We start from the raw sequence: 23317 nt of genomic DNA, 5'->3' as shown, positions 1-23317 counted from the left end.
AACGTTCTTTCCTCTGTCTGTTGTCACTAAACCATTCAACGTTCTTTCCTCTGTCTGTTGTCACTAAACCATTTAACGTTCTTTCCTCTGTCACTAAACCATTCAACGTTCTTTCCTCTGTCTGTTGTCACTAAAACATTCAACGTTCTTTCCTCTGTCTGTTGTCACTAAACCATTCAATGTTCTTTCCTCTGTCTGTTGTCACTAAACCATTCAACGTTCTTTCCTGTCTGTTGTCAATAAACCATTCAATGTTCTTTCCTCTGTCTGTTGTCAATAAACCATTCAACGTTCTTTCCTCTGTCTGTTGTTACTAAACCATTCAACTTTCTTTCCTCTGTCTGTTGTCACTAAACCATTCAACGTTCTTTCCTCTGTCTGTTTTCACTAAACCATTCAACGTTCTTTCCTCTGTCTGTTTTCACTAAACCATTCAACGTTCTTTCCTCTGTCTGTTGTCACTAAACCATTCAACGTTCTTTCCTCTGTCTGTTGTCACTAAACCATTCAACGTTCTTTCCTCTGTCACTAAACCATTCAACGTTCTTTCCTCTGTCTGTTGTCACTAAACCATTCAACGTTCTTCCCTCTGTCTGTTGTCACTAAACCATTCAACGTTCTTTCTTCTGTCTGTTGTCACTAAACCATTCAACGTTCTTTCCTCTGTCTGTTGTCACTAAACCATTCAACGTTCTTTCCTCTGTCTGTTGCCACTAAACCATTCAACGTTCTTTCCTCTGTCTGTTGTCACTAAACCATTCAACGTTCTTTCCTCTGTCTGTTGTCACTAAACCATTTAACGTTCTTTCCTCTGTCACTAAACCATTCAACGTTCTTTCCTCTGTCTGTTGTCACTAAAACATTCAACGTTCTTTCCTCTGTCTGTTGTCACTAAACCATTCAATGTTCTTTCCTCTGTCTGTTGTCACTAAACCATTCAACGTTCTTTCCTGTCTGTTGTCAATAAACCATTCAATGTTCTTTCCTCTGTCTGTTGTCAATAAACCATTCAACGTTCTTTCCTCTGTCTGTTGTTACTAAACCATTCAACGTTCTTTCTTCTGTCTCTTGTCACTAAACCATTCAACGTTCTTTCCTCTGTCACTAAACCATTTAACGTTCTTTCCTCTGTCACTAAACCATTCAACGTTCTTTCCTCTGTCTGTTGTCACTAAACCATTCAACGTTCTTTCCTCTGTTGTCACTAAACCCCTCAACGTTCTTTCCTCTTTCTGTTGTCACTAAACCATTCAACGTTCTTTCCTCTGTTGTCACTAAACCATTCAACGTTCTTTCCTCTGTTGTCACTAAACCCCTCAACGTTCTTTCCTCTTTCTGTTGTCAATAAACCATTCAACGTTCTTTCCTCTGTCACTAAACCATTCAACGTTCTTTCCTCTGTCACTAAACCATTCAACGTTCTTTCCTCTGTTGTCACTAAACCCCTCAACGTTCTTTCCTCTTTCTGTTGTCACTAAACCATTCAACGTTCTTTCCTCTGTCTGTTGTTACTAAACCATCCAACGTTCTTTCCTCTGTCACTAAACCATTCAACGTTCTTTCCTCTGTCAATAAACCATTCAACGTTCTTTCCTGTCTGTTGTCACTAAACCATTCAACGTTCTTTCCTCTGTCTGTTGTCACTAAACCATTCAACGTTCTTTCCTCTTTCTGTTGTCACTAAACCATTCAACGTTCTTTCCTCTGTCTGTTGTCACTAAACCATTCAACGTTCTTTCCTATGTCTGTTGTTACTAAACCATTCAACGTTCTTTCCTCTATCTGTTGTCACTAAACCCCTCACCTTTTTTTCTTCTCTCTGTTGTCACTAAACCCTTCACCTTTCTTTCCTCTGTCTGTCTGTTGTCACTAAACCACTCACCTTTTTTAACAGGAAAAAAGTTAAGCAAGAGATGCCAAAAAGATATCCCTTTCTTGGAAGACACAACCTGCAAGTATCCAGTGTTCCAGACCTTACTGTTCTCAACTCCTTAGTCCCCTAGCCCCTATACCCTAGTCCCCTACTCCCTAGTCCCCTAGCCCCTATACCCTAGTCCCCTATCCCCCACACCATAGTCCCCTACTCCCTAGTCCCCTAGCCCCCTAGTCCCTAGTCCCCTAACCCCCTACTCCCTAGTTACCTAGCCCCTACTCCCTAGTCCCCTAGCCCCTACTCCCTAGTCCCCTAGCCCCTACTCCATACTAGTCCCCTAATTTATACCTTACCTACGTACGCAAGGCAATAATGCAAGTAGCTACCCAAAACGGTGATCCTTCATACTTACATCAAGTTTAGAATTGCAAATCTGTGTATGTCACATACTAAAGCATATAAAATACCCAGGATCACCAATTTGGGTAGCTAATTGTATTAATCAGGCTTTACAGATAGCTTAGAAACTTTCAACACCACTGAATTATGACAAAACTACTGCTTTTCACACAGTAGAATTGATACAGATATAGGATCTTAATTTGAGCCAGTTTGCTACTGCAAGAAAATAATCCTGCAGCAACAGGAAATGTGAACTATTATGTGGATTATAATTCATTTACATTTTTGCAGGGGTTGATACATTTTTCTTAAGAGAAAACCAAGTCTGAAATTTCAAAGTGGAAATCAGACATTTCAGAAGGCTTTTTAAACCTCAAATACACTACATGTTTTAAATGTCCTGCTTTGCATGAACGTTCTCCTGCAACAGTTTGATCAAATTTAGATCCCACATCTGTATGTTGTCCTGTTTCTGTGCCATAGCTCATCGTGAGACAGGTCTGCCAACCATAAAGGGAATATTGGCCACTCCCAGGCGTCTGATTGATGACAGATTTAATCTCTGTAATGTAGAGCAGACACACATACTGCCCTTTTTACAACAGCAGATGTCACAAAGTACTATACAGAAACCCAGCAAGCAATACAGATGTAGAAGCACGGTGGATAGGAAAAACTCCTTAGAAAGGCAGGAACCTAGGAAGAAGGGTAAAATAATGTGTGTGAGAGAGAGGGGAATGGAGAGAGAGAGAGAGAGAGGAATGGAGAGAGAGAGGGGAATGGAGAGAGAGAGGGGAATGGAGAGAGAGAGAGAGAGAGGAATGGAGAGAGAGAGGGGAATGGAGAGAGAGAGGGGAATGGGGAGAGAGAGGGGAATGGGGAGAGAGAGGGGAATGGAGGGAGAGAGAGGGGAATGGAGGGAGAGAGAGGGGAATGGAGGGAGAGAGAGGGGAATGGAGGGAGAGAGAGGGGAATGGAGAGAGAGAGAGAGGGGAATGGAGAGAGAGAGAGAGGAATGGAGAGAGAGAGAGAGGAATGGAGAGAGAGAGAGGGGAATGGAGAGAGAGAGAGGGGAATGGAGAGAGAGGGAGAGAGGGGAATGGAGAGAGAGAGAGAGAGGGGAATGGAGAGAGAGAGAGAGGGTGATGGAGAGAGAGAGGGGGGGGTGTGGGGAGAGAGAGATCATATTGTGATAGTTTCAACAGCAAGTCAATGAAACGAAGGCATCAGAAAACAACTAACTTGTTGTTTTTTTTTGTTTGAAGGGAAGACGAGAGGAGCATTTACCTTGCCTAAAGGAGCTCGGAATGTTTATCTGAATGAAACAGAAGATTTTAGAAATGTACTTGGTGAGTCTCGATGGGTTTGCAGAGGTGGTGGATATCCTTGGAGTAGAAAATACGGTTTTGCAGCTTCCGTGTGGATTTACTGTTTCCTGCTTATTGACACCTGGCTCAAAGCTCTCCCATTCACTCATCATTCAGTGTCTTTACTATCAATGTAATTATGATACATGCTATATACAATACTGGACACCTACCCAGTTTGAAATGTAGGCCTGTACTACATGAAGTTTTTTGACGTTTAGTTTTAAATGGTAGTGGAACAGCCATGCTTCAATAGAGCTCCCTCATCCATCACAGCCCTGTGTGCCCTGTTGTGGAAGCTGCTGTAAGAAGTCTAGAAGATTGTCGATGTCTAACTGATTCTAGGTGTTTAGATGTGTCTAAATGATTCTAGATGTGTCTAAATGTTTCTACATTATTCTAGATGTGTCTAAATGTTTCTACATTATTCTAGTTGATTCTAGATGATTGTAGGTGTCTAGATGATTCTAGATGATTTTCGGTGTCTAAATTATTCTAAATGAGTCTAGATGATTCTCCAAGTTGCCAGCTTCAGTAGAGCAAAGCCATAGCCTCAGGTTCATGTCCACGTCCACCTCTGCAAACAGAGATCTGGTGTTCTGCTCTCTAACTGCTGCCTCTCCTTCCTCTTTCCCAAACCACCTCCTCTCCCTCTTCTCTTTCCCAAACCACATCCTCTCCTCTTCTTCCCCTCTGCTGACTGACTCACACTGTGCAAAGGTTTCCTTAAGATGTTTCTGATTCCTCCCGGGGCTAGACATGTGATCATTCAGGAGCATGAGGCTTCTCCTCAGATGCTTGGTAAGTCAGCATCTCCTCCTTCACTACTCAAGGCTGGTGAAATGCATGACAATGAGCAGTATTGTTGAAATGAGATTTGATCAGATTCTAATTAATGGAGCATGCTACAGAACATGCATTTCTACATTCCTCAATCTAGACTCACTTTCTTTTCAAGAAAAATGTAGGACTATATAATAGCCATAAAATGAATATCTCCCTCTCACTAAACCCCTGTCTTTATAGATAGTGCTGGTTAAATGGTTAATATACACTGATTGTACAAAACATTAAGAACACTAGCTTTGTAGCAGACATCATGGCGCAATATGCTCCTACACATGCGACCGTTCGGTTGTCATATTGGCAGGTTCACTAGCAACAAACTATTTAGCTATCCTCTAGCCTAGTGTTTGATATGCAATGTGATCTCCTCGTAATGAACAGTGTCGACGAGTGTCCTGTGAGAAGGCACTATGCCAGGCAAAATTGGGGATCATCAGCTCATTGTTATGGATGTATCAAAATGAATGTCAATAGAAAACGGCTTAAACAAACACAAGTTCAGCTACTTATTTTGTCTGCAGAGGTTGTGACTGTGTTACCCGTAGCTAGTTGGTTAGCTATCTATCAAGCAAGGGATAAGAACGATGCCAGCGAGCATGGACACGAAACATGAACACCTGGGTCACGTCCATAAATATAGATCAAATCAACTGTATTTATAAAGCCCTTCTTACATCAGCTGATATCTCAATGTGCTGTACAGAAACCCAGCCTAAAACCCCAAACAGCAAGCAATGTAGGTGTAGAAACACGGTGGCTAGGAAAAACTCCCTAGAAAGGCCAAAACCTAGGAAGAAACCTAGAGAGGAACCAGGCTATGAGGGGATGGCCAGTCCTCTTCTGGCTGTGCCGGGTGGAGATTATAACAGAACATGGCCAAGATGTTCAAATGTTCATAAATGACCAGCATGGTTTAAAAAAATAATAATCACAGTAGTTGTCGAGGGTGCAGCAAGTCAGCACCTCAGGAGTAAATGTCAGTTGGCTTTTCATAGCCGATAATTAGGAGTATCTCTACCACTCCTGCTGTCTCTAGAGTTGAAAACAGCAGGTCTGGGACAGGTAGCACATCCAGTGAACAGGTCAGGGTTCCATAGCCGCAGGCAGAACAGTTGAAACTGGAGCAGCAGCATGGCCAGGTGGACTGGAGACAGCAAGGAGTCATCATGCCAGGTAGTCCTGAGGCATGGTCCTATGGCTCAGGTCAACCGAGAGAGAGAAAGAAAGAGAGAATTAGAGAGAGCATACAGGACACCTGTATTCACACAGGACACCGGATAAGACAGGATAAGTACTCCAGATATAACAAACTGACCCTAGCCCCCGACACATAAACGACTGCAGCATAAATACTGGAGGCTGAGACAGGAGGGGTCAGGAGACACTGTGGCCCCATCCGATGATACCCCCGGACAGGGCCAAACAGGAGGGATATAACCCCACCCACTTTGCCAAAGCACAGCCCCCACACCACTAGAGGGATATCTTCAACCACCAACTTACCATCCTGAGACAAGGCCGAGTATAGCCCACATAGCCCATAATATATAGAACTAATGGAACGATTTGTTTTAAATATAGAACTAATGGAACGAACGACTCTAGCAACCAAAAGATGAGAACATGAATATCAACAAAATATCTTTATTTCTACCGATGTGTGCTTTAGTATTGTTTTCTTTGGTAACTGTGGTGTAAGTGGGATAGACGCCTCTGTTCTGTACATGATCTTATTCTGTTTTTTACAGCATTCAACCAACATGATGCAAAGTGCATTTAATGTTAAAAAAATATATTGAAATCAAAAACCGTGGTAATTTTTTAAATAATAGAATCGAAACAGAACCGCCCACAAAAAGCACTAATCACCCAGCACTACCAGGTGCACAAGTTTAAGTGTGTCAAGAACTGCAAGCTGCTGGGTTTTTCACGCTCAACCGTTTCCTGTATATCAGGAATGGTCCACCACCCAAAGGACATCCAGCCAACTTGACTGTGGGAAGCATTGGAGTCAACATGGGCCACCATCCCTGTGGAACACTTTCAACCCCATGTTGAGTCCCATGCCCAGATGAATTGAGGCGAAAGGGGGTGCAACTCAATATTAGGAAGGTGTTCCTAATGTTTTGTACACTCAGTGTAACCCTAATTCTCGGTGTCTCCTAACAATCTGTTTATTCCAGCGATCAAGAACCAGGTGACAGGCCGCTACATCCTGAATGGCCGAGGAGAGGAGGCTCGCTCCCGGAGCTTCATAGACCTGGGAGTGGAGTGGGATTACATTATAGAAGACGACGAAGAGACACTATACACTGATGGACCCCTACACGACGCTGTGGTCGTACTGGTAACTATCACACACACACGAAGGCACGCCATGGTTGTTCTGGTAAAGATTATTTTACCCTCATTCCTCATTTGTCAAAATGGTGTTTGCCAAGCAACATGTTTAATTTGTTTCCGGTGATGTGCTGCCGGTTACCGTAGCGCCTTCATACAGTACCTGTAAGGTCCCTCAGTCGAGCAGTGACTTTCAAACACAGATTCAACCACAAAGACCAGGGAGGTTTTCCAATTCCTTGCAAAGAAAGGCTCCTATTGGTAGCTGGGTAAACAAAAAAGCAGACATTGAATATCCCTTTGAGCATGGTGAAGTTGTTCATTACACTTTGGATGGTGTATCAATACAGCCAGTCACTACAAAGATATAAGCATCCTTCTTAACTCAGTTGCCAGAGAGGAAGGAAACTGCTCAGGGATTTCACCATGAGGCCGACGGTGACTTTAAAACAGTTACAGAGTTTAATAGCTGTGATAGGAGGAAACTGAGGATGGATCAACAACATTATAGTTACTCCACAATGCTAACCTAAATGACAGTGAAAAGAGATGCATGTACAGAATAAAAAAATTCCAAAACATGCATCCTGTTTGCAATAAGGCACTAAAGTTCAACTGCCCAAAATTTGGCAAAGAAATGAACTTTATGTCCTGAATACAGTGTTATGTTTGGGCAAATCCAATACAACACATCACTGAGTACCACACTTCATATTTTCAAGCATGGTGGTGGCTGCATCACGTTGTGGGTATGCTTGTCATCGGCAAGGACTAGGGAGTTTTTTACTATGAAAAGAAACAGATTAGCGCTAAGCACAGACAAAACAAAATCCTAGAGGAAAACCTGCTTCAGTCTGCTTTCCAACACACACTGGGACACCTTTCAGCAGGACAATAACCTAAAACGCAAGGCCAAATATACCCTGGAGTTGCTTACCAAGATGACATTGAATGTTCCTCAGTGGGGTTAAAAAAAATCTAAGGCAGGACTTGAAAATGGCTGTCTAGCAATGATCAACAACCAACCTGACAGAGCTTGAAGAATCTTTAAAAGAATAATGTGCAAATATTCTACAATTAAGGTGTGCAAAGTGATTCTAACATGTATTGACTCAGGGGTGTGAATACTTATGCACATTTGATATTTCAGTATTTATTTTTCAATGAATGTGCAAGTTTTATAAAAACAAATTTTCACTATGTCATTATGGGGTATTGTGTGTAGATACAATCCATTTTAACTCAGGCTGTAACACAACAAAATGTGTAATAAGTCAAGGGGTACGAATACAGTGGTTGCTACACTAAAAGTTTTGCAATTATGCTGCGGGATTTGGAGGTAATTTGTGGTTTAGTATGGTACCCTGCATCACTGCGTCACTGCTCCAGACCAGCACAAGGGGGAGTTAGAGCACTGATTATGCTTTTGGGTCCCAAGGCGCTAATGTGTCTCTAACTGACAATGAATGGGCAACATAAATCAAATAGAAACTGATAATTGTGCATGACTTCAAAATTGAATTCCAATTATCTGACTGATAAGGATGAAGAAGGTGATTGAATTTAGAACAATAGTGTAAGAATTGCTATTCCTCTGTACTGCATGCACACACCCTGAAAAATACACTTATTTTTTTGTTTATACTTGTCAATATTACTTACTAAAACTGTTGTTACACTAAGGTTTTTACTCTAAGAGAAACTAAAATGTTCAATTATATTCCATGATATTCTAAAGATATATGTGTTGACTGAGTGTAAGCAAGTGATGTCTGCTAAATAATCAAGTTCATGGTGCAGGTATATAGCCTCGGCACCTACATAAAGCTGAGTGACTCAGTCATATAGCTTTAGCACCTACATACAGCTGAGTGACCCAGTCATAGCGCCTCAGCACCTACATAAAGCTGAGTGACTCAGTCATATAGCCTCAGCACCTACATAAAGCTGAGTGACTCAGTCATATAGCCTCAGCACCTACATAAAGCTGAGTGACTCAGTCATATAGCCTCAGCACCTACATAAAGCTGAGTGACTCAGTCATATAGCGTCGGCACCTACATAAAGCTGAGTGACTCAGTCATAGCGTCGGCACCTACATAAAGCTGAGTGACTCACTCATATAGCCTCGGCACCTACATAAAGCTGAGTGACTCAGTCATATAGCCCAGCACCTACATAAAGCTGAGTGACTCAGTCATATAGCCTGGACACCTACATAAAGCTGAGTGACTCAGTCATATAGCGTCGGCACCTACATAAAGCTGAGTGACCCAGTCATATAGCAGCACCTACATAAAGCTGAGGGACTCAGTCATAGCGCCTCAGCACCTACATAAAGCTGAGTGACTCACTCATATAGCCTCGGCACCTACATAAAGCTGAGTGACTCAGTCATATAGCAGCACCTACATAAAGCTGAGTGACTCAGTCATATAGCCTCGGCACCTACATAAAGCTGAGTGACTCAGTCATATAACCCAGCACCTACATAAAGCTGAGTGACTCAGTCATATAGCCTGGACACATCTCAGTCTGTTAGAGAGGATGTGTTGTCACAGTCTGTTAGAGAGGATGTTGTCTCAGTCTGCTAGAGAGGATGTGTTGTCTCAGTCTGTTAGAGAGGATGTGTTGTCTCAGTCTGTTAGAGAGGATGTGTTGTCTCAGTCTGTTCGAGAGGATGTGTTGTCTCAGTCAGGTAGAGAGGATGTGTTGTCTCAGTCTGGTAGAGAGGATGTGTTGTCTTTAAGCCTGTTAGAGATGATGTGTTGTCTCAGTCTGTTAAAGAGGATGTGTTGTCTTACAGCGTGTTAGAGAGGATGTGTTGTCTCAGTCTGGTAGAGAGGATGTGTTGTCTCAGTCTGGTAGAGAGGATGAGTTGTCTCACAGTCTGGTAGAGAGGATGTGTTGTCTCAGTCTGGTAGAGAGGATGTGTTGTCTCAGTCTGGTAGAGAGGATGTGTTGTCTCAGTCTGGTAGAGAGGATGTGTTGTCTCAGTCTGGTAGAGAGGATGAGTTGTCTCACAGTCTGTTAGAGAGGATGTGTTGTCTCACAGCCTGTTAGAGAGGATGTGTTGTCTCACAGCCTGAGGATGTGTTGTACAGCCTCACAGCCTGTTATGTGTTGTCTTACAGCCTGAGGATGTGTTGTCTTACAGCCTGTTAGAGAGGATGTGTTGTCTTACAGCCTGTTAGAGAGGGTGTGTTGTCTTACAGCCTGTTAGAGAGGATGTGTTGTCTTACAGTCTGTTAGAGAGGACGTGTTGTCTTACAGCCTGTTAGAGAGGATGTGTTGTCTCAGTCTGGTAGAGAGGATGTGTTGTCTCAGTCTGGTAGAGAGGATGTGTTGTCTCAGCCTGTTAAAGAGGATGTGTTGTCTCAGCCTGTGAGGATGTGTTGTCTCATTCTGTTAGAGAGGATATGTTGTCTTACAGCCTGGTAGAGAGGACGTGTTGTCTTTCAGTCTGGTAGAGAGGACGTGTTGTCTTTCAGTCTGGTAGAGAGGACGTGTTGTCTTTCAGTCTGGTAGAGAGGACGTGTTGTCTTTCAGTCTGGTAGAGAGGACGTGTTGTCTTTCAGTCTGGTAGAGAGGACGTGCTGTCTTTCAGTCTGGTAGAGAGGACGTGCTGTCTCAGCCTGTTAGAGAGGACGTGCTGTCTTACAACATGTCAGAGAGGACGTGTTGTCTCCGCCTGTCATAGAGGAATGCCCAGCACCAAGGAGATTCCCCCTCCTCCGTCTCCATATAATACCAGTCAGGTTACACTGAATGTCCAGCACCAAGGAGATTCTCCCTCTCCCATTTCCATCACCTGGTACTCAGGGCACTATTGTCCCTCCATCAGGTCCTAATGGCCTGGTACTCAGGGGTCTATTGTCCCTCCATCAGGTCCTAATGGCCTGGTACTCAGGGGTCTATTGTCCCTCCATCAGGTCCTAATAGTGTGGTACTCAAGGCCCTATTGTCCCTCCATCAGGTTCTAATGGTCTGGTACTCAGGGCCCTATTGTACCTCCATCACGTCCTAATGGCCTGGTACTCAGGGCTCTATTGTCCCTCCATCAGGTCCTAATTGGTACTCAGGGCCCTATTGTCCCTCCATCAGGTCCTAATGGCCTGGTACTCAGGGCTCTATTGTCCCTCTATCAGGTCCTAATAACCTGGTACTCAGGGCCCTATTGCCCCTCTAACCACTCTGACATCAATGCAAATAGAAAATCACATCAAAACAGTATCTTGCTTTTTAAACTCACCCTACAATTTCAAGAAAGAAATTCAACAGGTTGAAACTGAGTGTTAAACATGGTCTTTGTGGATGTTGTTTCAAAGCCAAACACAATGAAATGGACAGTGCTTTCTAAGGTGATGATGAATTCAAACACCATACACATATTAGAGCTTATGCTTATGAGCCCAAGCCTGAAAAAAATGAATTCAAATGATGATTGTGCCGTTATATAATACATAGCCTACTGCATATTACACATGACAAAAACAATCATTAAAAAATACTGATTTAAGATGTCTTTGCTAGATAAATTGGTCTAGACCAGTGGTTCCCAAACTTTGTATAGTCCCATACCCCTTCAAACATTCAACCTCCAGCTGTGTATCCCTTCTAGTACCAGGTTCAGTGCACCCTCAAATGTTGTTTTTTGCCATCATTGTAAGCCTGCCACACACACACACACACACACACACACACACACACACACACACACACACACACACACACACTATACAATACAATACAATACATTTATTAAACATAAGAATGAGTGTGAGGTTTTGTCACAACCTGGCTCGTGGGAAGTGACAAAGAGCAGGGACCAGGGCACAAATGATAATAATCATCAATAATTTTGCTGAGTGAACCCTTACTCACCTCATTTTGTTATAGCGTCTTTGGTCTGACAGACGATTACGTGAAACCCAGAATGGATTGTATGTCAATAAACATGGCTCCAGACATAGCTGGAATTAGCTTAGCTCATGATAATCAGTTCAACCTTCAAAAAAGTATTTTACGCACATAATATGTGCCCATTAAAATACATGAAAGAATCGGAATGCATGATTTATCACCGGAACTTGAAAACATGTGAATAAAACAGTAAATATAGCAATAATTACCACACAAAACAGTTTCTGATAGTGATTTATTGATTCAAATGGCGCGTGCAGGCAGTCAATCCCGTAACCTCTCACTCCCACTCTGAGCCATTCAGTGTTGTTTATGTCTGTAGCTAGTGAGATAAGCTGTAGCATTAGCAATGTTTTTCAAAAGGAGACAACACACAAATGAGGAAATTCTGGAGATTTTAAAACATTCTGACAATGAGTCTGAAAGTCAGGAATCAGATTCTGACAGTGACAGTGAGGAGCTGCCCCCAACCTTGTAGCCATTGAGAACCCTGAGTCTGAGGACTCCTTGTCCACTGACAAAGTCCCAGGTCCCTTTGAAGATGCTGGTGATGATGGAGGCAGACCGATAGTGGATGAAGTACAGGAGTTCTGTGGTAGCTGGAAGGCCGCCAGCCATTTCACCCCTCCTGGCCCTGCTGTTTGCTTTGAGTCCCAGTCTGGAGTGCAACGCCCCTTGCCATTTCCCTCTGAGGCAGAGTGCTTCAAGTTGTTTCTGACAGTGGAGCTGGTGGGAGACATAGCAGAGACCAATCACTATGCCTTGGGGCTACAGGAGAAGAGAGAACCAGGAGTGGGGGAGATAACCACAACTAGTGAAATGTATACCTTCCTGGTGATAGTCCTTCTCATAGAGATAGTAAAGAAGAACTCCCTAAGAGAATACTGGAGCAGAGATCCTATGTTTGCAACTCCCTCCTTTGCCACCCTCTTTTCCCAAGACTGCTTCCTAGTTCTGCTGCGATGACTGCATTTCATCAACAATGCTACTGCCATCCTAAATGACCCGTTATACAAAATAAGAAATGTCAACAGCTGGCAGTAAAGTGGCATGAAAAACGAGACATCCATGTCCTCTCCACTGTCCATACAGCAACCATGTTGGCCACAGGGAAGGTGGACCACCTGACGGGAGAGAGAAAAATCAAACCAGACTGCGTGCTTGACTATAACCTCAAGATGGAGGCAGTGGATAAGGCGGTAATGATAAACAGCTTTGTTGAATGCTCTCAGAAAACGACCTAGTGGTATAAGATATTTTCTTCTCTGATCAACGCAGGCCTCAAAGGCAACATAGTTCACCGTCAACTAACAGGTGAGATGATTACTGAACAATGGATTTTATTGTAATTGGATGTACAGTTCACATGTAAATCATATACAGAAACTATTAACGCAATAAGACACTTACTTTGATAGAAACACAGCCTAGATTTGAACCAGGATGTCTGTAGTGACACCTCAATTAGTATTGTTTTATAGAGCTAATAGAAGAATGTAGCTAGCTACATACGCACGATTGAATATAACACCATAAAGGTTATGAAATGAGTAACGTTACCACCCGTGTCCGCGGTTATAAGGAATATACACAAATATATTATGCTTTGTACATACAATGAGCTGCAGTAGAAATGTTTTAACACAACATACAGATACTTTTATAATGTAATAAGGCACTTACTTTGATAGAAACGCAGTCTGGATTTGAACCTGGGTGTCTGTAGTGACGCACTGAGATGCAGTGAGATGCTGTGCCTTAGACCGCTGCGCCACTTGGGAGTCATAAGGCCAGGGTAGCTTCAAAATACAACACATGCTAATACTTCTCTGATGCAATTAGCATTGTTTTACAGAGCTAATAGAAGAATGTAGCTAGCTACCTAAGCATTGAGTATAACACCATAAAGGTTATGAAATGAGTAACGTTACCTTGCGTGTCCGCGGTTATAAAGAATATACACCAAAATATTGTGTTACAGTAGAAACGTCATAACACGACATGCAGAAACTATTATAACGTAATAAGGCACTTACTTTGATAGAAACACACACATTTCCAAAGTTATTATTGGTATCGAAGACACCTATGACTGCGATGCAGGCAACAGACAAGAAATGTGAACACGTGTGTGCAGGACGGAGATTTAAAAATAAAAAAAATATTTCACCTTTATTTAACCAGGCAGGCTAGTTGAGAACAAGTTCTCATTTACAACTGCGACCTGGCCATGATAAAGCATAGCAATTCGACACATACAACAACACAGAGTTACACATGGAATAAACAAAACATAGTCAATAATACAGTAGAACAAAAGAAAACAAAGTCTATATACAGTGACCGCAAATGAGGTAAGATAAGGGAGTTAAGGCAATAAATAGGCCATGGTGGCGAAGTAATTACAATATAGCAATTAAACACTGGAATGGTAGAAGTGCAGAAGATGAATGTGCAAGTAGAGATACTGGGGTGCAAAGGAGCAAGTTAAATAAATAAATACCAGTATGGGGATGAGGTAGGTAGATGGATGGGCTGTTTACAGATGGGCTATGTACAGGTACAGTGATCTGTGAGCTGCTCTGAAAGCTGGTGCTTAAAGCTAGTGAGGGGAGATATGAGTCTCCAGCTTCAGAGATTTTTGCAGTTCGTTCCAGTCATTGGCAGCAGAGAACTGGAAGGAAAGACGACAAAGGAGGAATTGGCATTGGGGGTGACCAGTGAGATATAACTGTTGGAGCGTGTGCTACGAGTGGGTGCTGGTATGGTGACCAGTGAGCTGAGATAAGGCGGGGCTTTACCTTGCAGAGACTTGCAGATAACCTGTAGCCAGTGGGTTTGGCAACGAATATGACGCGAGGGCCAGCCAACGAGATCATACAGGTTGCAGTGGTGGGTAGTGTATGGGGCTTTGGTGACAAAACAGATGGCACTGTGATAGACTGCATCCAGTTTGTTGAGTAGAGTGTTGGAGGCTATTTTATAGATGACATCACTGAAGTCCAGGATCGGTAGGATGATCAGTTTTACTAGGGTATGTTTGGCAGCATGAGTGAAGGATGCTTTTTGCGATATAGGAAGCCAATTCTAGATTTAATTTTGGATTGGAGATGCTTAATGTGAGTCTGGAAGGAGAGTTTACAGTCTAACTAGACACCTAGGTATTTGTAGTTGTCCACGTATTCTAAGTCAGAGCCGTCCAGAGTAGTGATGCTGGACGGGCGAGCAGGTGCGGGCAGTGATCGGTTGAATAGCATGGATTTAGTTTTACTTGCGTCTAAGAGCGGTTGGAGGCCACGGAAGGAGAGTTGTATGGCATTGAAGCTCGTCTGGAGGTTAGTTAACACAGTGTCCAACGAGGGGCCAGAAGTATACAGAATGGTGCCGTCTGTGAGAGGAGCAAATGTCTGCAGACTTGAACTGCACAAACAATTTGGAAGTGCTTGGGGAATTTTGTCTGGGTCAGAAATGTCAAAAATATGTATTGGTCCGCAAAAGTAAAAATGACTACTTTAATGTGAATGAATGAGGCGGAACACACCTCCATTCAAACTGTTCATAGAAAATAAAAAACTTGTTAGAAAATAATTAGAAATTGACAAGTTGAAAAGAGGTTCTAAATAAAAACAGGCTGCGTGCCTTGGTTTGAGGGCAGCGTGGATTAAATGTACTGTTGAGTAACAATCACATTCTGGAATGGAGAGAACGTTCTAACATCACGTGCATTAAACTCACGCTGGGGCTAGAGATATTTGGAACTCACACATGAAAAGGTTCAATTCAATTTTCACAGAACCACTTTGTTGCAATTTCGATGAGGCTCTCTTAGATATCGGGATAACGAATCCAGTTGTTTATGTCATCCGTTTCGGGAAAATACCTGCATAATTGCGCACCCAGCTTACTCGGGTGCTTCGCTATATCACATTTGACATTGCCCGTAAGCTTGAGTTCATTTTCACACAAAAAATCATACTATGATGGAAAGACCTGTGTGTTGTCCTTGTTAATGCAGAAAGAAAAGAGCTCCAACCACTTAATCATAGCCTCAATTTTGTCCCGCACATTGAATATAGTTGCGGAGAGGCCCTGTAATCCTAGATTCAAATCATTCAGGGAAGAAAAAACATCACCCAGATAGGCCAGTCGTGTGAGAAACTCGTCAACATTCAAGCGGTCAGACAAGTGAAAGTTATGGTCAGTAAAGAAAACTTTAAGCTCATCTCTCAATTTAAAAAAAGTGTCAATACTTTGCCCCTTAATTTTATAAAAGCATTACATGGTCGCTACCCATATCATTGCGTAATGCAGAAAATACACGAGAGTTCAGGTGCCTTGCTTTAACAAAGTTAACAATTTCCACTGTAGTGTCCAAAACATCTTTCATGCTGTCAGGCATTCCCTTAGCAGCATGAGCCTCTCGGTGGATGCTGCAGTGTACCCAAGTGGTGTAGGGAGCAACTGCTTGCACGCGCAGTACCACTCTCCCTGTCATGGCTTTTGCGCCATCAGTACAGTCCTTGTTTCCAGTTGTTTGCAGAAGAGGATTTCTTAATTGAATCCCATACACGTAATGGACGTATACCAGGAGCTAAGCCAGGCCCGCCACGTCTGTTGACTCATCCAGCTGTAACGCATATAATTCACTGGCTTGTATGCGAAGCAGTAATTATTTCAAAACATCTACTGCCATGTCACTGATGTGTCATGAAACAGTGTTGATTGATGAAGGAATTGTCGGTGTAGTTTTTTTGGCCTTTTCCCCCAGCATTGTCCCAGCCATAACCGCAGGAGCAGGAATAATGAAGTCCTCCACAATATTAACGGTATCTGTTGCTTTTATACATGTCATACTACTTGAAAGTTGTCATTATTCTCTCAAAAGGCTCCCGTGGTTTATTTTTAAAATGGTCATGTTTCATTTCTAAAATGTCTGTGCGAGAGTGAAGGTTTCCCGTGAGAGAGTAACAGTTGTGATTCAATGTTAATTATTTGACTAGGCTACCTATATTTCAACAAAATGTATCACCCTGTTGGAAAATATAAAGCTACTGTTTGAAAATGTGAAGATTTATTTTTTATTTTTAATAAAATTATTATTATAAAAATTACACTAATTGGAGTAATCACCTTTGAGTATGGACTGTGTTATTATTCATACTGGATGGACTGGTTACCTTATGCTACACTCCACACTTTCTATCCATGAGTCTGAGGGAGAACGTATAGCCCTAGGCGATGCTCTTGGTTCATTGATTGTGCAGGGCAGTTTACAGAGTTAGCCTAGAATTATAGTGAATTTGTATTTGATTTTGAATAGCCAAGTAATAGGGAATTTAAAAAAATATATGTTTTATACAGAATGTCTCCGCACCATGCGTTTCCATCTCCTCCTCTCTCTCCTTTATTCCTTTCTAGAGCGTGCAGAGGGGCTGTCAACAGTTTAGTGAAATATGTTCAGTCCCCTAACATATTTCACTAGGTTTCCCAAATGAAGCACTGGGTAGCTGCAGGAAAAGGGTTGGAGAGCCCATGGCATACAGAGTTTGGCGGAATATCACCTGTCATGCAGCGGGAGCATGCTCCTCAAATTGTGGTTGATGTGTGGAGTGAAATAAGTGTTCTTATATTTATTTCTCAGCTGCTCATATTAAGCACATTCTCCACTATAATTCCAAAGTAGCCTAATCTGTATCATTGAAAAACGAACCGGCGGGAAAGAGAGGGGAATCCATTCGCTATTCGCATGCACACCGATTATATGTATTTTCCCCCTACCCATGTTCCTGCTCTTTTGATAAAGGGCCCTTCTAAATCTTAATTTTTAAAGATTTTTTTTACATATTAGTAAAGACAATATTAAATTGAGAATAGTCTGATGGGTGATATGTCTGATATGTCTGATATGATCACTTGATGAAGAGAACAGCTGTGCAGCCTGAGGCAAGGACAGAGCGCAAGCCTTTTTTGCAACTTTCTTGTCATCAATAGCCTACAGTATATTCACATCATGCACCCCATATCTTTTGATTTCTAAGACATAAGGTTAGCATAGATCTGCATATAACTCTCATGAATGTTTGAATGTAATTTCTCCCTAAACTCAAACTCCCCTTTCCTTGATTCTGTTTCCTATTTAGATAATCCCTCAGGACAACGAGACCAGGTCGACCCTGATGTATAAATACATCATCCATGAAGACTCTGTCCCCGTCAACAACAACAACGTCATTCAGGAGGACACCTACGAATGGGCCCTGAAGAGCTGGTCGCAGTGTTCTAGACCCTGTTCTGGAGGTAAGATCTAAAGCTAGTCTCACTCCCTGTGTTGGGAGGTAAAATTCTAGAGCTGGTCTCAGTGTTGTAGAGCCTGTGTTGTGTGTGTGAGTGGGTCTCTCAAAAAGCAAGATCTAGTTCAGGTTTAGCAATCCCCATTACATAATCTTTAGCAGTCCCCATTGTATAATCCTTCTTGGTTCCAGGTTGAGCCCTTTTGTGTTTAATGTAGAACACACTCTGGAAATGGTTCTACAATGAACCCAACATGTTTTACCTGGAACCAAAAAGCATTCATCAAAAAATAACCCTTTTAGCTTCTAGATAGCACCTTTTGTTCTAATAGTTTAGTGGTATTCCTACATCTTCCTCTCCATTTCCTCTCCTAGGGTTCCAGTACACTAAGTATGGCTGCAGGAAAAAGGGTGACAGCAAGATGGTCCACCGGGGATACTGTGATGTCAGCAAGAAGCCAAAACCCATCAGGAGAATGTGTAACCTACAGGACTGTACACAGCCACAGTGAGTATAGCCACCAGCACACCACAACGCTAAAACAGGTTTTACACAATCCTAGTAGATAAAAACACCTTCAGGTTTCAGACTTAGTAGATAAAAACACCTTCAGGTTTCAGACTTAGTAGATGAAAACACCTTCAGGTTTCAGACTAAGTAGATGAAAACACCTTCAGGTTTCAGACTAAGTAGATGAAAACACCTTCAGGTTTCAGACTTTGTAGATGAACACACCTTCAGGTTTCAGACTTAGTAGATAAAAACAACCAGGTTTTACACGTGACTTAGTAGATCATGCATGTAATGCTTTTGTTATAAAGGTGCATTTTTATGGAATTCACGCGCTGCATATGTATGCCAATTAGGCTCTACATCCATTATAAAGCAGATTAATATGCTTAATGTTAATGTGAGTCTGGAAGGAGAGTTTAGTCTAACCATAAACCTAGGCATTTGTAGTTGTCCACATATTCTAAGTCAGAACCTTCCAGAGTAGTGATGCTGGACTGGCGGGCAGGTGCAGGCAGCGATCAGTTGAAGAGCATGCATTTAGTTTTACTTGCATTTAAGAGCAGTTGGAGACCACGGAAGGAGAGTTGTATGGCATTGAAGCTCGTCTGGAGGTTAGTTAACACAGTGTCCAAAGAAGGGCCTGAGTTATACAGAATGGTGTTGTCTGCGTAGAGGTGGATCAGAGAATCACCAGCAGCAAGAGCGACATCATTGATGTATACAAAGAAGAGAGTCGGTCCTAGAATTGAACCCTGTGGCACCCCCATAGAGACTGCAAGCGGTCTGGACAACAGGCCCTCCGATTAGACACACTGAACTCAATCAGAGGAGTAGTTGGTGAACCAGGCGAGGCAATCATTTGAGAAACATAGGCTGTTGAGTCTGCCGATCAGAATGTGGTAAAGCCTTGGCCAGGTCGATGAATACGGCTGCACAGTAATGTCTCTTATCGATGGCGGTTATGATATCGTTTAGGACCTTGACTGTGGCTGAGGTGCACCCATGACCAGCTCTGAAACCAGATTGCATAGCGGAGAAGGTACAATGGGATTCGAAATGGTCGGTGATCTGTTTGTTAAGTTGGCTTTCGAAGACCTTAGAAAGGCAGGGTAGGATAGATATAGGTCTGTAGCAGTTTGGGTCTAGAGTGTCTCCCCCTTAGAAGATGGGGATGACTGCAGCAGCATTCAATCTTTGGGAATCTCAGATAATACGAAAGAGAGGTTGAACAGGCTAGTGCTAGTGATAGGGGTTGCAACAATTTCGGCAGGTAATTTTAAAAAGAGAGGGTCCAGATTGTCTAGCCCTGCTGATTTGTAGGGGTCCAGATTTTGCAGCTTTTTCAGAACCAGCTATCTGGATTTGGGTGAAGGAGAAATGGGGGAGGCTTGGTCGAGTTGTTGTGGGGAGTGGAGGGCTGGTGATCGGAGTAGGGGTAGCCAGGTGAAAAGCATGCCCAGCCGTAGAAAAATGCTTATTGAAATTCTCAATTATAGTGGATTTATCGGTGGTGACAGTGTTTCCTAGCCTCAGTGCAGTTGGTAGCTGGGAGGAGGTGCTCTTATTCTCCATGGACTTTACAGTGTCCCAGAACTTTTTTGAGTTTGTGCTACAGGATGCAAATTTCTGCTTGAAAAAGCTAGCCTTAGCTTTCCTAGGTCTTCTCCTAGTGTATGTCTATGGTTCCTCTCCTATTCACTCTATGGTTCCTCTCCTATTCACTCGATGGTTCCTCTCCTATTCTCTCTATGGTGCCTCTCCTAGTGTAACTCTGGTTCCTCTTCTATTCACTCTGGTTCTTCTGCTAGTGTAACTCTATGGTTCCTCTCCTATTCACGCTATGGTTCCTCTCATATTCACTCTGGTTCCTCTCCTATTCCCTCTATGGTTCCTCTCCTATTCACTCTATGGTTCCTCTCCTATTCACCCTATGGTTCCTCTCCTATTCACCCTATGGTTCCTCTCCTATTCACCCTATGGTTCCTCTCCTATTCACCCCATGGTTCCTCTCCTATTCAGTCTATGGTTCCTCTCCTATTCACCCCATGGTTCCTCTCCTATTCACCCCATGGTTCCTCTCCTATTCACCCCATGGTTCCTCTCCTATTCTCTCTATGGTTCCTCTCCCAGTGTAACTCTGGTTCCTCTTCTATTCACTCTGGTTCTTCTGCTAGTGTAACTCTATGGTTCCTCTCCTATTCACTCTATGGTTCCTCTCCTATTCACTCTATGGTTCCTCTCCTATTCAGTCTATGGTTCCTCTCCTATTCAGTCTATGGTTCCTTTCCTATTCACCCCATGGTTCCTATCCTATTCACCCCATGGTTCCTCTCCTATTCACTCTATGGTTCCTCTCCTATTCTCTCTATGGTTCCTCTCCTAGTGTAACTGGTTCCTCTTCTATTCACTCTGGTTCTTCTGCTAGTGTAACTCTATGGTTCCTCTCCTATTCACTCTATGGTTCCTCTCCTATTCACTATATGGTTCCTCTCCTAGTGTAACTATATGGTTCCTCTCCTAGTGTGTCTCTATGGTTCCTCTCCTAGTGTGTCTCTATTGTTCCTCTCCTAGTGTGTCTCTATGGTTCCTCTCCTAGTGTAACTCTGGTTCCTCTCCTAGTGTAACTCTATGGTTCCTCTCCTAGTGTAACTCTATGGTTCCTCTCCTAGTGTAACTCTATGGTTCCTCTCCTATTCACTCTATGGTTCCTCTCCTATTCACTCTATGGTTCCTCTCCTAGTGTGTCTCTATGGTTCCTCTCCTATTCACTCTGTGGTTCCTCTCCTAGTGTAACTCTGTGGTGGTCGCTCTGTGGTGGTCACTCTGATTCCTCTTCTGTTGTAACTATATAGGTGTCACTCTATGGTTGAACCTCTATGGCTGTCACTTTATCATTGAAACTGCATGGACCCTCTATGGCTTCTATCCTGTTCTAACTATGTTTGTTATTATCTCTCCAGATGGATCTCAGAGGACTGGGAGCACTGCACTAAGACTTGTGGCAGTTTAGGTTTCCATATCCGGACGGTTCGCTGTGTCCAGTTCCTCAATGAGGGGACCAACCGCTCAGTCCACAGCAAGTACTGCAGTGGGGAGAAACCAGAGAGCAGACGGCCCTGTAACAGACTGCCCTGTCCTGCACACTGGAGGCCTGGGGCCTGGTCAGAGGTATTGAGCTGTAGATATATCTGGTCAGAGGTAATGAGAGCTCTTCTCCGGCGCCGACAGAGATGGCCGCCTCGCTTCACGTTCCTAGGAAACTATGCAGTTTTTTGTTTTTTTACGTGTTATTTCTTACATTGGTACCCCAGGTCATCTTAGGTTTCATTACATACAGTCAAGAAGAACTACTGAACATAAGAGCAGCGTCAACTCACCATCAGTACGACCAAGAATATGACTTTCGCGAAGCGGATCCTGTGTTCTGCCTTTCACCCAGGACAACGGAATGGATCCCAGCCGGCGACCCAAAAAAACGACTTCGTAAAAGGGGGAAACGAAGCGGTCTTCTGGTCAGACTCCGGAGACGGGCACATCGTGCACCACTCCCTAGCATTCTTCTCGCCAATGTCCAGTCTCCTGACAACAAGGTTGATGAAATCCGAGCAAGGGTAGCATTCCAGAGGGACATCAGAGACTGTAACGTTCTTTGCTTCACGGAAACATGGCTCACTGGAGAGACGCTATCGGAGTCGGTGCAGCCAGCTGGTTTCTCCACGCATCGCGCCGACAGAAACAAACATCTTTCTGGTAAGAAGAGGGGCGGGGTGTATGCTTCATGGTCAACGTGACGTGGTGTGGTCACAACAACATACAGGAACTCAAGTCCTTCTGTTCACCTGATTTAGAATTCCTCACACTCAAATGTCGACCGCATTATCTACCAAGGGAATTCTCTTCGATTATAATCACAGCCGTATATATTCCCCCCCAAGCAGACACATCGATGGCTCTGAACGAACTTTATTTGACTCTTTGCAAACTGGAATCCATATATCCGGAGGCTGCATTCATTGTAGCTGGGGATTTTAACAAGGCTAATCTGAAAACAAGTCTCCCTAAATTGTATCAGCATATTGATTGTGCAACCAGGGCTGGAAAAACCTTGGATCATTGCTATTCTAACTTCCGCGACGCATATAAGGCCCTGCCCCGCTCTCCTTTTGGAAAAGCTGACCACGACTCCATTTTGTTGATCCCTGCCTACAGACAGAAACTAAAACAAGAAGCTCCCGCGCTGAGGTCTGTTCAACGCTGGTCCGACCAATCTGATTCCACACTCCAAGACTGCTTCCATCACGTGGACTGGGATATGTTTCGTATTGCGTCAGACAACAACATTGACGAATACGCTGATTCTGTGAGCGAGTTCATTAGAACGTGCGTTGATGATGTCGTTCCCATAGCAACGATTAAAACATTCCCAAACCAGAAACCGTGGATTGATGGCAGCATTCGCGTGAAACTGAAAGCGCGAACCACTGCTTTTAATCAGGGCAATGTGACCGGAAACATGACCGAATACAAACAGTGTAACTATTCCCTTCGCAAGGCAATCAAACAAGCTAATCGTCAGTATAGAGACAAAGTAGAATCTCAATTCAACGGCTCAGACACAAGAGGTATGTGGCAGGGTCTACAGTCAATCACGGATTACAAAAAGAAAACCAGCCCCGTCACGGACCAGGATGTCTTGCTCCCAGGCAGACTAAATAACTTTTTTGCCCGCTTTGAGGACAATACAGTGCCACTGACACGGCCC

At 43.2% G+C, this 23317-nt stretch overlaps 1 protein-coding gene across 1 annotated transcript in view; it reads left to right on the top strand.

Annotated features, from left to right (window-relative positions):
• LOC139389572 (ADAM metallopeptidase with thrombospondin type 1 motif, 3) overlaps positions 1 to 23317 on the top strand; it is a 187995-nt gene that overhangs the window by 114930 nt on the left and 49748 nt on the right. Inside the window, exons 16-21 of the mRNA XM_071136391.1 lie at positions 3541 to 3624; positions 4363 to 4443; positions 6672 to 6835; positions 17892 to 18048; positions 18417 to 18549; positions 21516 to 21723. Coding sequence (XP_070992492.1) covers positions 3541 to 3624; positions 4363 to 4443; positions 6672 to 6835; positions 17892 to 18048; positions 18417 to 18549; positions 21516 to 21723 — 827 coding nt within the window. The remainder of the gene's footprint in view (positions 1 to 3540; positions 3625 to 4362; positions 4444 to 6671; positions 6836 to 17891; positions 18049 to 18416; positions 18550 to 21515; positions 21724 to 23317) is intronic.

Source organism: Oncorhynchus clarkii, chromosome 30 (assembly GCF_045791955.1).
Source record: "Oncorhynchus clarkii lewisi isolate Uvic-CL-2024 chromosome 30, UVic_Ocla_1.0, whole genome shotgun sequence".
NCBI classification, from domain to species: Eukaryota; Metazoa; Chordata; class Actinopteri; order Salmoniformes; family Salmonidae; genus Oncorhynchus; species Oncorhynchus clarkii.
This window is presented reverse-complemented; position numbering and strand designations above follow the sequence as displayed.